This window comes from Patagioenas fasciata, chromosome 1, assembly GCF_037038585.1.
Source record: "Patagioenas fasciata isolate bPatFas1 chromosome 1, bPatFas1.hap1, whole genome shotgun sequence".
Classification (NCBI taxonomy): Eukaryota; Metazoa; Chordata; class Aves; order Columbiformes; family Columbidae; genus Patagioenas; species Patagioenas fasciata.
In genome coordinates this window covers 128,355,147-128,368,553 of record NC_092520.1, presented here as the reverse complement: position 1 = coordinate 128,368,553, position 13,407 = coordinate 128,355,147, and the positions used below count along the sequence as shown (strand labels likewise).

At 49.7% G+C, this 13,407-nt stretch overlaps 1 protein-coding gene across 1 annotated transcript; it reads left to right on the top strand.

The window, feature by feature from the left end:
• Positions 1–596: 596 nt before the first annotated feature.
• On the top strand, positions 597–6,259 carry NOP2 (NOP2 nucleolar protein). Its single transcript, XM_065860040.2, has 16 exons — positions 597–789; positions 884–929; positions 1,007–1,083; positions 1,685–1,947; positions 2,246–2,289; positions 2,455–2,624; positions 3,405–3,604; positions 3,707–3,796; positions 3,878–3,965; positions 4,065–4,205; positions 4,386–4,525; positions 4,795–4,884; positions 5,162–5,284; positions 5,369–5,466; positions 5,558–5,688; positions 5,799–6,259. The coding sequence occupies exons 1-16, from the start codon at positions 684–686 to the stop codon at positions 6,050–6,052; spliced, it is 2,061 nt and encodes a 686-aa protein (XP_065716112.2). The 5' UTR covers positions 597–683; the 3' UTR covers positions 6,053–6,259.
• Positions 6,260–13,407: the final 7,148 nt, after the last annotated feature.

Below are 13,407 nucleotides of genomic sequence, written 5' to 3'. Positions count from 1 at the left end.
TACTGGTTGTCACAGAGAAGAGCGTGGCTCCATCCTCATGACACTCACCCTTTATGTATTTATGAACATTACTGAGGTCACCCCTCAGTGATATGGTGATACCTCAGTGATAACCCTCAGCAATCCCTGCATGATTCCTGAGGAGTCAGGAATGTCCTTTTCCTGTGTATAGTAGGGTTTGTTGTATCCCATGCATCTATAAATTCTTACTTCCTCTGTGTATATGCTGCAAGCTTCCTTCTCTAGAGCCTGCTTTTCCTTACCGGCCCTAAGGCTGCACCTGGATGCTCGGGGCTGGAAGCACGGCCACTCCCCCCTACCCTGGCTTGGGAGGGGGCGTTGGGGTCCGTAGCCTCCCTCAGGAGGAGCCCGGCCGCCCTTTGGGGCAGGGCCACCTCGGCCTCCCTCCCCGTTCTGTTGCCCTTCGTCGCGCTGCTGCTGCCGCCGGCCCCTCCGCGGCTTCCTGCCGGCGCATCCCCCGTGACCCCGCAGCTCCGCCCCGCGGCTGGCCCGGGCGTCTGACGTTCCTGTCGCCGAGCCACTCAGCGAGCAGGAGCGGCGGCAGTAGCCAATGGGTGGGAGCGAGGGCGGAGCCGCGGGCGGGCGCATGCGCCAGCGCGGAGTGGTGGGACTGCTGGCACGTGTGGCGGCGGGCCCGGTGCGGCCGGAGGGTGCCCGGCGCCATGGGGCGGAAGCTGGACCCCACCAGGAAGGAGAAGCGCGGCCCCGGGCGTAAGGCCCGCAAGCAGCGGGGGGCTGAGGTGGAGCTGGCTCGCTTCCTGCCGCCAGGTAAGCCCGGCCCGGCCCGGCCTGGCCTGGTGCCGCCTCGCGGCGCTCGGTGCCGCCAGAGCGGGCCGCCTGACCGCGGCGTGTCTTTCCTCAGAGCCCGAGACCGGTAAGAAGAAGCTCTCCAGCCACGGGCGGAAGAGGTAAGGGCGACCCGGCGGGGAGGGGGGCGCGGGGGCGGCCGGGACGGGACTGACCGCTACTTCATCTCCCGATCCAGGGCTGCGAAGAGGCGACTGGGAGCGGGCGGCGCCGCGGCGGGGAGGAGGCCACTCGGAGGAGGGCGAGAGGCGGCAGGTGAGTGCTGGGTCGGGTCTGGCTGCCCTGCTGCCCCCCGGAGTGCCCCACCGACCGACTCGGCCTCCTTTTTGTGGTACGGGACAGGTGGCATTTCATTATTTTAAACTGCTTTTTTTCCCAATTTCTGTTCCCTGCTGTGCCAGGCGGCAGTGCTGTCTGAAGAGCAAACAGGTAAAAGGTGTTGAAACACACTGATAGTGGGGTTATTGCAGGCAAGTTGGGCAGCTGAGGCCTTTATACTCACTGCATTACATTTTGTATAGCCTCAGAAGCTGTCGTGGTAGGAAGAAGAAAGGAGAAACAAAGATTTGGGAAGGAGAGTACTATAATATGTCTAGAGTGAATACCACAAGGATTTTGTAGCTGTGTTTTTCTATGGTAATTCTACTTAGGTTTCTTTAAAGTTTCATCAGGGAAGAGGTGAGAACATGCTCTTGTTTATGACTGAGAAAACTGATGTGGAGAGCAAGTAGTCCTATCTCTTGAACAAGCAGTTCTGGACTAGGCTGAAGACCAGTTTTGTATAACAACTGAAAAAAAACAGTACAGCTGCTTTTGAAAATAGTGTCTCATTTTTGACCACTTTTTCTGTCTGTAGTTGAGGAACAGGTATCCCCACTGAAGGAGAAACATGTTGTAAAGGCAGCAGGACAAACCCCTTGTGGCCGCTCTGGCTTCAGTGATGGCAATTCAAAATGGCTGGCTCCAGCCAAAGCCAAGAAAATCCCATCTAAAGGAAACAACATGGAGTTATCCAGTGATGGTGAGGTGGAAGAGGGCAGCTGGGAGATGGAGGAAGAGGATGGGAGCAGCGAGGAGATGGTAGATGATTACGGTGCCTCTTCAGAAGAAGAAGAAGAGGTAGGAGGTTTTTACCCTTAATTACACAAGAAGTACTTGATTTTGCTGGCTGAAAGGACCCAGCAGGCCTGGGGAAAGAGAGTGACTTTACTGGGGGGTGGATGGTGAGGTGGGGTAGAGCTTTCACCTTCTTCCCATCACAAGCACAAGTTCAAGTTTAGCAACTGATCCCAGTGTAACATCCAGTGCTTTTGTTTGTTGTTCTTTTTAAACAGAGCAGATAAAATTCCCAGATAGTGGGGAGTAAAGGGGAACCTGGGAGTGTTGTTTGATTAATTTTTTTTTTGTCTTTCTTTAGTTGCTGCCTATTGAAAAAGCTGCCCTGAAGCAGAAGCCTGACAGGTGAGGATTTTAGAACATTGCCAGTCTGTAGAGTCATTCCTGGTTAGAAGAGAAGCCTGTGTTGTTCGTTATTCTGTCTTCCCTGGCATCTAAGAAATGGTAGTTGTGAACTGTCTGTGTGATGCTGTTCTTGTGTAAAACACCCAGCCTGTTCTTCATCCTTAGGGGAGGCTTCAGTGAGGATGATAGTGAAGAGGAGGAGGAGGAGGAAGCAGCAGAGGAGGCAAGCAGGCAGAAAGTGGGACAGAAGGAAGAAGAGGGCCCAGATCTGCAGATCAACCTGGATATAGATGAACAATTTAAACTGCCAACTAATGAACAGATTGAGAGAGAAGATATCCTTTTTATCTGTGACATCCGTAAGCTGTGTATATGCAGCAGCACAGGGGGTGGATATGGCCAGAGAACTTCCTTTGGACTTTATGATAAGTATTGCTTATCAAGAGTGTCTTGTGCATGACAAGGTATTTTTAGATGAGCTGCCCTAATAGATAGCGTACAACGCTGAGCTTTTGTACAGCACAGTTAGGAAATCTGTTATGCACTTGGAGTCTGCCCCAATTTCCTTTCTAGTCCCAAATGCGCGTGGATGTCTTATCACGTATTTCATTCCTCTGTACCCTGATTTTTCCTGGTAGGTGGTTGTCTAAACCATTCTAAGAGCCTCTGATGACAGCAATTCTGGTATCCAAAGTGCTTGGTTTTGGGTGATTAACCAAAATCCTGCCCCCAGTACAATTTAATCCTGCCTCTTGTTCTCCTCTGTACCCCTTAATTGCCTTTGGAGAACTTTTAGTCTGCTTTCTGGTACAGGTAATGTCTTCAGTACCGAAAGAGGGTTTTTTGTTGTCTTTTTTCCCAGTTTTTTTCTGTTTGCCTAAAGTAACTAACCAAGTTATTTTAAATATCTTATAGCTTCTGCCTTGTGAACCATTTTGTCCAGCTCCATCCTTTGAATGCCCCCCTCTGCTGAGCTCTGATGAAAGTGTACTCCAACGAGGCCTGTCTGGTGTGGGTGCTGTTGTGACACAGGAGTCCTGCGTGATCGGTTGTGCTTGTAGAGAGCCTGTGTGCGGATTTCTTGGCTACTTTTGATTCCTTAACGATCTTTCTACCTGCTGAGCCGCCTGACCTGCACATCATTCACCAACGCATCAAGGGCAACATGGAGGTGCTGCAGGACTTTGCGGTGAAGAGGGAGGAAGGACGCACGCGAAAGGAGTACCTTACGTTATTGCGCCGGGACATGGCTGCCTACTATTCCTACAGTGACTTCTTGCTCACGAAGCTCATGGACATCTTTCCACTCCCTGAGGTAGGCTCTTGCCCTGTCCATGTCTTTGCTGACTGATGAGGATTTGATTGCCTCTCTGGGTCTTCATTTTTATCTCTGTTCTCTGTCCTTTCTTTCATCCAGCTGATAAACTTCCTGGAAGCCAATGAGGTTCCACGCCCTGTGACCATTCGCACCAACACACTCAAGACACGGCGACGGGACTTGGCACAGGTGAGCAGGAACCTGTGGTTGCCTCTTGTGCTACTTATCGCTTGGGGCAGGTTGTCTCAGTCTCATCTCCTTGTCTTGCAGGCTCTAATCAACCGTGGTGTGAATCTTGACCCCTTGGGGAAGTGGTCAAAAACAGGACTTGTTATTTATGACTCCTCTGTGCCCATTGGTGAGATCACCCTTGCTGTTATAGGGCTGAGCTGACCTGCTCTTGGTGGCTCCCTTTCTTTCATGTGTCATCTTCTTTTGTTCTGCTTTCCCTGCCCAGGTGCCACCCCTGAGTATCTGGCTGGGCACTACATGTTGCAAGGCGCCTCCAGTCTCCTCCCTGTCATGGCTCTGGCTCCACAGGAGAATGAACGCATCCTGGATATGTGCTGTGCCCCAGGAGGCAAGACCAGCTACATAGGTACCACCCTGGAGCCGTGGGCGGGAGGCTTGGGAGGGATGTTCTGGGAAGTGCTGAGTTTCCACTGGTCTGTACAGAAAGGGGGAACAGAGGGGGACTGACCTTGGGGAAAGGAGCTGGGTGGCTGTCCCTATGAGCAAAAGCATAGGAAGTTTGCTGGTGTGTTTTACCTTCTGACAGCTCAGCTTATGAAGAACACGGGTATGATCTTGGCCAATGACAGCAATGCCGAACGGCTACGTAGCGTGGTAGGGAACTTGCACCGGCTGGGGGTCACCAACGCTGTAGTGAGTAACTGCGATGGACGCCAGTTCCCCAAGGTACGTTTGTGCTGGCTCATCAGGGCGTTCTTACCTAGAGGTGCTGTGCTGAACCTTTAGTGAAGCTGTGTTCTCCAGAGCCACTTGTCACAGGGAGGATGAGCAGAGCTGCTGGGGAGAGTTTGTTATTTGATATGGTGACGGGAGGGTGGACAGGGAGGAATGAGGGATCTTTCCTGCCTTCCCGGTCCTCTGGTTCCCCTTGTAGTTTTGATCTTGTTCTGAGTCCTCATCTGTGAGCATAATTCCAAATATATACCTGCCTGTAGGTGCTTGGAGGGTTCGACCGTGTCCTGCTTGATGCTCCTTGTAGTGGAACAGGTGTCATTTCCAAGGATCCTGCTGTCAAAACCAACAAGGTGAGCGATGAGTGGGGACTCAAGTATGAGTCAAGAGGAAGGACTTTAGGGCAGCTTTATTCTTGAGAGATGCCTGTAATACGGACTCTGATTTTTTCGTTCTCTTTCCTATTCAGTATGTTGTACCAGAGCTAGTTTATTTGAGGTTAGTTCTGCAGAAGACTCCAGAATCTTCTCTATCATTTGTGCTTTTCTCTCCTGTCATCCCTTCATCCACAACAGAGGCCTAGGGTGCTTCCCTGTGCCTCTGGCATCCTAACCTGTCTTTCTCTTTCAGGATGAGAAAGACATCCTGCGCTGTGCTCACTTGCAGAAGGAGCTAATTCTTAGTGCTATAGATTCGGTCAATGCTGCCTCAGAGACAGGGGGCTACATTGTCTACTGCACTTGTTCCATCATGGTAGGTCCCTTTCATGCTCTGCTGTGGTCATCCCCTGCTCAGGGGACTGGTGAGCTTCGTATCCTAATGCTTAGTCTCTGGCAGGTGGAGGAGAATGAGTGGGTTGTGGATTATGCCCTGAAGAAACGCAATGTTCGTTTGGTGGCCACAGGCTTGGACTTCGGCAAGGAAGGCTTCACCAGGTGTGTGCCAGGTCCCAAGCTGCACAGGTGACTTGGTGGGCCGTTTTGAGTAGAGGCATTTTATCACTTCTCTCCCCACTTTGTTCTCCAGGTTCAAGGAACGTCGCTTCCACCCCTCGCTCAAGTCTACACGGCGTTTCTATCCCCACACACACAATATGGATGGGTTCTTCATTGCCAAGTTCAAGAAATTCTCTAATGCCATTCCCCAGGCACAAAAAGGTAACCTAGTGCTGGAGCTCAACTGAGCTGCCTGGACCTGCTCTCACGCGCTGCTTCCCCTGCAGAAGTCTTGTGGGTTCTTCTAACAGCACTTTTCTCTCTTGTTTTAGATGAAGAACCTGCTGTGGAAGCAGCAACTCCATCCACTGTCCCTGATACTGTCTCAGAGCCTCAGCCAAAAAAGAAGAAAGTTGAGGGATCAAAAGTTGACAAGGAGCAGAAGCTGCCACAGCCTGCTTTGAAGAAGAGACGTTCATTGCAGGCACAGAAGAGGCCCTTGAAGGCTAGCCGGCCTTCTCCCAAAATGATGCGTTCTCAAGTCCCTACCAGGAAGAAGCATAAAGTGATATCAAATGGACAGTGAGAGGAACTGTTTTTCCACGTGTTGGTCCCCTCCTTGGAGAGCAAAGGCAGGGGCTGCTGCAGCTGCGCATGTACCACTGTGGACTGCTCTTTGCAGATCATCTCTGCAGCTCTGAGCACCTGCAACAGTGATGGCCCCGTTTGCTGCTTCCCCTCTGCATCAAGGACTGATGCGCTGACCCATTAAAAGTTTTATACTCTTGTACAAGTCTGGTTCTTCCACTCCCATCCAATGTCCTGGCATTTCTGGTGGCTGTTCTTGCGCTCTGCAATGTGGATGTTTGTGAAGAAGCAGCGGGAGCTGAAATCCTGGCTGCCTGGATGGGGGCTGTAGTGTGTGGTGCCTGCCAGCAGAGTGCTTCAGCAGGGCAGCACTGGAGCTCCTAGGCCAGTGCTGTGTGGGCCCCTCTTCCTGATTTGTCACTGTGTGCTAATCCAGGTCACTCTTGTCATTGTCCCTGTTTCACCCTTGTGCTGCTTTCTTGGTTCTTGGCCACCCAGACTGCAGCAGAGGTTGCTGCTGGTCCTGGAGCTGTATGATCACCTCCTTTTTCTTCCTTTTTTGTTCACCTAGATGTGGTTGCTTTTCCTCGAGACATAACAAGCAGCGTTCTGGGCTGTTTCTGTTTAAGTGTTAGCCCAAGGTCCCTTTCCCTTATCAGTGTGAGTTGATATTCTCTTCTTTGGTTCTACTCTCCAGTGAATAAATATTTTTCTGGAGATAATTCATTAGTGAGCTTTCTACCAAGTGTGGTCTACAGCTTCTGTTCCACCACAGTGTGCGTGGAGCTGGGTGTGTAACAGACCTGAGGCATAACTCTTTTCTGTGTAATTGCCATGTGTCTTAACTCACATGAAGCTTTCCCTAGATTCATTTTGCTCACCAAGCTTTGGGTTTGTGGCAGAACTTGATGTGCTATTCCAGTGTTTGCTATTAAGGACAGCTGAATGCAGTGGACTGTAGGATCTAGGGAACCCTTTCTGTCCTGGTGTGCTACATGTGAGGCTGCTGCTTTCCCAGGCTCATCAAGTGGTGAGGCTGTGTGTGAACTCCAGAACTCCCTCAGACACAGGCACAGATGCCAGAGATGCAACCAGATGCAGACTGATTAGCAAAAAACGAAGAAAGTGCTGTGGCAGGTGTCTGGGAAAACACAAACAGCAGTTGGAAAACATGAATGGCAAAACAGACCTAATTCTGTTCTTGCTCCCTGTCCCATCAGACCTGGAGTGTGCTTGTCGGTTGTATACATGCACTTTCATGAATCACTGCTGGCTCATCCTCAGATTTGTGTTCTGTCCAGAGGCTCTCAAACCTCTTTTCCTACTTAGGGCTTGTCCAGCTTGCAGTTTGCAAGCAGATCACAAATGTGTGTGCGTGCATGCAGAGGAAATGGTTGGGATTAGTTTAATACCAAGCTGGGACAGATGGTGATAATCAGGTGAAGGGCTCAGCCAGACAGGCACACTGACCAGCAGCCAGTCCCTGTGTGAGGCCCTGTCTATTTATTCCTCCTTTCCACTTCCTCTGCTCACTCCTCCCTGATCTAGCCTGTTGCCTTCTTTTCCCCTTCTTTAATTATTCCCCTAAACATCCTGTAGCAAGTCTCACTCCCATAATCTTCCTTAAAACATTGCATGATAAACTTTACAGACTCTCACAATTCCCCTCAAGCATCCCACGATAAATTTGCTCTTTCCCATGAAGACCGCAATAATTTTGCCTTCTTATCAGTTGTGAAATTTCTGCCTGAAATTCTTTGAGGTTGCACTTGAGTGGTTCCTGTAGTCATTCAATCTGTCAGTGCCTCAGGAGACCTGGTCTTTGTTACAGCCTGTGCTATCATCTGCTTTTTAGGGCTTATGTATCTGTTTAATTTATTATAACTCTGGTTATAAATAAAGACTTCATCTTTTTGTGTTCAATAGCTATTAGCCAAATACCCTTATAGTTGAAAATTACTTTTTCCTCATGCTTTCCAGTGAATTAGGGCAAGGAGGAGCCTCTGTATGTGACTGTCTCACTCCAGGTTTGTGTGATGAGGTCTCTGGGTTGCCTAACATACAGGATCAGAGGGAAGTTTTCTGGCGTCGTTCAGAAAAATTAAATAAATGCTAGATGCTATTAGGAAAGGAACTATTAGATAGCAAAATTGAGAAAATTATCGCCTCCCTCTATAAAATTGCCTCCCTGTACATGCACTTCAATACTGCATTTCTAGTGCCCTCCATCTGAATAGTGGCTGTAAAACTGGGAAACGTTCAGGGACGACAGATACAACCAAATTTACAGAAGGGTTTCTGTGAGAGGAACAGCTAGAGTCTAGCTCTCTTTAAGCTTGGAAAAGAGACCATGGGGAAAGAAGTGATATAATGGTATATAATGGTGTGTAAAACTGTTAGTGGCATGGATATGAACAAAGAACAACTGCTTGCTCATTTCCAATAAACAGGAAAACCCCAAACCCTAAATGCACCGAAGGCATAGGTAGCTGTGAAACTCCTTTCTGCAGGGCACGGTGGATGCTCAAAGCTTATGCAGGTTGAAAACCCAGCTGTACACACAAGGGAAAAACTTGTTTTGTAAGGGCTGGTAAACCAAACAGGCTCAGAAGATTCATGAGCTGTGAACTGCGAGAGGCTGGAAGAGCACTGTGAGGAGGAATTCCTGCTCACTTGCCCTGGTCACAGACCCTTCTGTCTTCATCGTGCACTGGAAAATGAGTCCTGGGCTTAGATGGACCATCCATCTGACCCAGGTTAGGAGGTGGCGGCTGCATTGGCCCTTAATTTTTCCAAGGTGAGTCATGAATTCTGCCTAGCACCTCAGCTGCGTCCTCTACTGTACAAGGCTTGCACTGCTTGTGGCAACACCAGCTTCCAGGTAGGCTGAGCCCTGCCTCTGCTCCTCCAGCCTTATTGCTGTTCCAGTCCTAGCAGATTTCCTCAGGAGTGATGAAATGCAAGATTTTAGGATAAATCTCAAACCTGGAGCCACATGCTAATCTTCCACCTATAGGGTGACTTGTATCTAGAAGGGCCTTTACCTCTGGCAAGCCATAAGCTTGTCATTTCAGGAGTGACTGCTGACCCGTCACGCTTTGATGTTGCCACCTACCGAGGTTCCTACATGAGTGTTTAGTCTCAGCTTGATAACCAGTTTATCTTGATAACCCTAGTGGCAGGGATAGTAAGTTCTTGGTCAGGATCCCAATGTAACTGTCTGGTTCCTAGTGGATCTGCAAATCATGTCAGTCGCCTCTGAAAGGTGGGAACAGATGCTGCTTTAACCACGTGAGTCAAACTTCTTTCTTACCAAACGTCATCCCGCTCACTTGGCTTGCCTGCAAACCTTTTGTTGTAGGTGGGGAGAGACAGAGGAAACTTTCAGCTCTCTTAGGCAGTTCACTCTCCTTTTGCTGTTTATTTCAGCATTGCAGTTATCACTGCTCAGAGAGATAGTGTTGAGTGTGACGTTGAAATGCTGCCATGGAGCTTTGGGGACAGTACTGGGTGTGCAGCAGCTGGGGGTGAAGGGTGGTGGCTTCCCTCTGTGTTCTGGTGCAAGGTTGCTGGTCACACTAGACTTGTGTTTGCAGCTGCCTTCTTACTCTGGGAATCTTCTGTTACCTGAAAGCTGAGACTTTGAGAAAATGTGAGTACTGGAGCAGCTTTCAGTACCTTTCTTTACTATATTTGAATCATGGAATAGTTTGGGTTGGAAGAGACCTTCAAAGGTCATCTAGTCCAACCCCCTGCAATGAGCAGGGACATCTTCAACTAGATCAGGTTGCTCAGAGCCCCATCCAGCCTGGCCTTGAATGTCTCCAGGGATGGGGCATCTACCACCTCTCTGGGCAACCTAGGCCAGTGTTTTACCACCCTCAGTGTAAAAAATTTCTTCCTCACGTCTAGCCTGAATTTCCCTTCCTTTAGTTTAAAATCATTACCCCTTGTCCTATTGCAACAGGCCCTGCTAAGAAGTCTGTCCCCATCCTTCTTATGAGCCCCTTTTAAGTACTGAAAGGCTGCAATAAGGTCTCCCTGGAACCTTCTCTTCTCCAGGCTGAACAACCCCAACTCTCTCAGCCTTACATTACCTGAATGCTGAGCAAAGCAAGAACTGAGGCAAAGCAGGGGTTGAAAGCAGATCTGAGAAGTAAAAATGCCATCATAAATAAAAAGCTGGTTGAGAGAAATTGATGTAATGTGTTGTGATACCCGTTCCATTGTGCTGTGCACAAATGTTACCTGGGTGGCATTTAGTAACTTGGAGGGAGAAAAAAATGGGTAAGCAATTCTGTAATAGAGTTGCCACATGGTGTAAAGTTATTTTAGACTAAACATGACCAGAAGTGTGCAAAACAAACCAGGCACATGGAAGAGGTGAGAATCTGTGTTAATGACTGCTGGGACAGTGGGAGAAATATCATGCACACAGTAAGATCTTGAATTAGATGTAGTTTCTTTAAACTGTTCTCCCCAGAGAGGAATGAGTCTATCAGAGAATCCTTATCAGGATGCAATTAAGATGGCCAGCTGGCAGCTCCTACCAGCCGGGCTCTAGAGTGCTGCCAGCTCACCTCTGCAAAGTGGGAGGGAGAGGCAGGGGTAGGGCGCTGCGCTGCTTCACCCTTGGCATGGCAGAGGAAGGAAACCAAAGACTTCTGGGGACAATAGTGCATAATGGAAAGAGAAGAGACTCCAATGCAAATCAGTCACTAATTCCAGTGATGTCATATGCTGTAATGTCTGTTCCGCGCTGGGCTGTGTTGTCTCATGTCAGGGTCTTTTCCGCAGCCTGTGGTTGTGTTGTCTCATGTCAGGCTGTATCCAGAGGAAGGGACTGAAGTCCTGCACTGCACACTTCAGGGTCTTGGGTATAAAATTTAAATCCTTGAGTACACGCTCTGCTGCACATAATCCCATATATATATATGCTTTTGTAGGGGCTGAGTCCACAAATGACCATGCTCCCACAAGTACGTTTTGCTCCTCCAAGCTGTCCATCCCCACTAGGGAGGGTGTGGAGAGCCCCCAAAGAGGATGTCTGCAAGTCCTACCTGCCTGTTGCAGTCAATGGGGAATTGCCGAGTAAGGTCACTTAGGTCCCTGACTCCTGGCTGTAGTACCTAGAACTGCTTTCACACACAAGACCTGGCTATGAAACTCCCTCCTGGACTGGTGTTTAGGTTTTTTTTTTTTTAATAAAATCCATTGCCTCCTTTGCTGTTACACAGGGATATTTTTGTGTGGTGGTCACCCAGCCTCTCTTGGCAGCTGCTCCGCTGTGCCAGTTTCTCCCCATTTGCACCCAAATCTAGACAGCTAAGTCTGGGCCGCCAGCCTGGCAAAGCAGCAAGGTGCACAAAAGTTGTGTGTTCATTGCAGCACCTGCCTCTGCGAAGAGAAGCAATTTTATGGGTTGGTTTTGGTGAGGCATCCTGCAAGATGGAAGACTTGGAGAGTTTACACTGAAATGTTCCAGCAGTGTGGTGCAAGGGAGAAGGTAGCACTGGGGTACTCAGACAGAAGAAAAGCAGGGAGGTGGATCACACTAACGTGACCTATGCCTTAAAAAAAGGATTCTTGAAGAAAGCTGTGGAGTCAATTTTAACAGGTTTCACCTATGATACACCTTTGCAAGGAGGATGCATTAGCTAGTAAGAGGTTCTGTGATCAGGGAGGAGTTGAGCATCTCAGACTGGCAATGGATGTTAAAACTAGGCAAATTCAAATGATGAAGCAAGGCAAGGCTTATGATTTTGGTAGGTGGTTGGCCACCTGGGGAATCTAGCTTGATATGAAGGGTAATGGTAGAGGCTCAGTCTCTTCTTACTGTGCTGTCAGCAACCCAAGACACAGTCCCACACAGGTACCTGACCTGAGCTACAGAAATTTGATAAGATCCCCTCTCAGCCTTCTCCAGGCTGAACAGACCCAGCTCTCTGTCTCTCCTCATAAGAAAGATGCTTTAAGCCCCTAATCATCTTCACAGCCCACCGCTGAACTCCCTCCCAGCGAGTATCCCGAGCAAGGGAAGATAGGGGGAAAAAAGAAAAGGCTCCACGCTGCCCTGTCATCTCCAGGAGACAGCAGGAGTGTTATCAGGAAGAGGCACTGCAGGTTTGTAGCCCAGCCTGCTGTTGTAAGCAGGACTGTCACTAGGTCACATCACTGTGGCTTTGTGTAGCTGAGTCCTGAGAACCACCAAGGATGGAGATCCCCACCACCTGCTCCAGTGCTGCGCTGGCCTCCTGGTGAAAAAGCTTGTCCTGATGGATGGCAATGTCTTCCTCCACTGGCATTTCATTAATCAGCTCTGCTTGCCAGGTTTCCCAGCAGGACAGAAGCAGGCCAAGCAGAGCTTAAGGAAGGGCTTGCCCCATGGTTTTTGGCATTGCTCTCGCCCGTGCTCCCTGCTGGCTGCACGTGGCAGCACATCACCCGCTGCCTGACTCTGCTTGCCTGCCTGCAACAGGAGGGGATTGCGAACAGGTAGGGGTAAAAACAGGGGTATGCAAGGGGGGAGGATGCTGGTAGGAAACACGGGTTGCTGTGCATGGAATAGCGTGGGGGGCAGGTGAAGGGACACGGCAACAAGCAGGAGGGAGTCAGTAACGATTTCCAGGGCATGTGCTGGGAGGTCCGGAGCTGCTACCACTGCTTCAAAGCAACCTTCTAGACCAGGATCTCTCTTGTCCATCTGTCCTTCCCTTTTCCCTGACTGTTGATTTGGTAGTAATGCTGCCGGGAGCATGGCTCCTTACCAGCTGCTGTTTCAGCAAGGGATTTTGGAAGACACGGATCTCCTGCAGCCCCTGTGAGAAAAGCCTTTGTACCCTCCTCTCCCTTGACAAAAGCACTGTTTGACATGGCTTGGCCTCTCTGCTCAGAGGCAGAGCAAGGTAACAGCCACTTAAGAAGAGGAAAAAACATTAAAAAGGAGGTGACAGGAGAAGGAAAACTCACTCCATTGCCCGCTCTAAGTCCATATAGGAGGGACAGAAATCCAGTTATGACTTCCAGCAGTCACAGGTGTGCCAGAGAGGATGCAGCCAGGTTACTGGCAGGAGAGGAGGTGTTATAAATGCAAGTGGGAACTGCTGCAGGGAGCCCAGAGTTGTGGGCAGGACAGGGGAGACAGGCAGGTCACAGAACAAAACTGATGCTGGACACAGCAAAGCAGGAGAGGGGACCCAATTTCATTCAGTCTGCTCCCAGGCAAGGAAGGCAGAAGAGTAATGGAGGGATTGAGGAGCCCTGCAGGCCTGGAGGAGAAGCAGCAGGAAAAATGCAATAGGCAGACTCCCAGCCAAGACTAGCAAACCTGGCTGTCCTCAGTGGGTCCAGGAA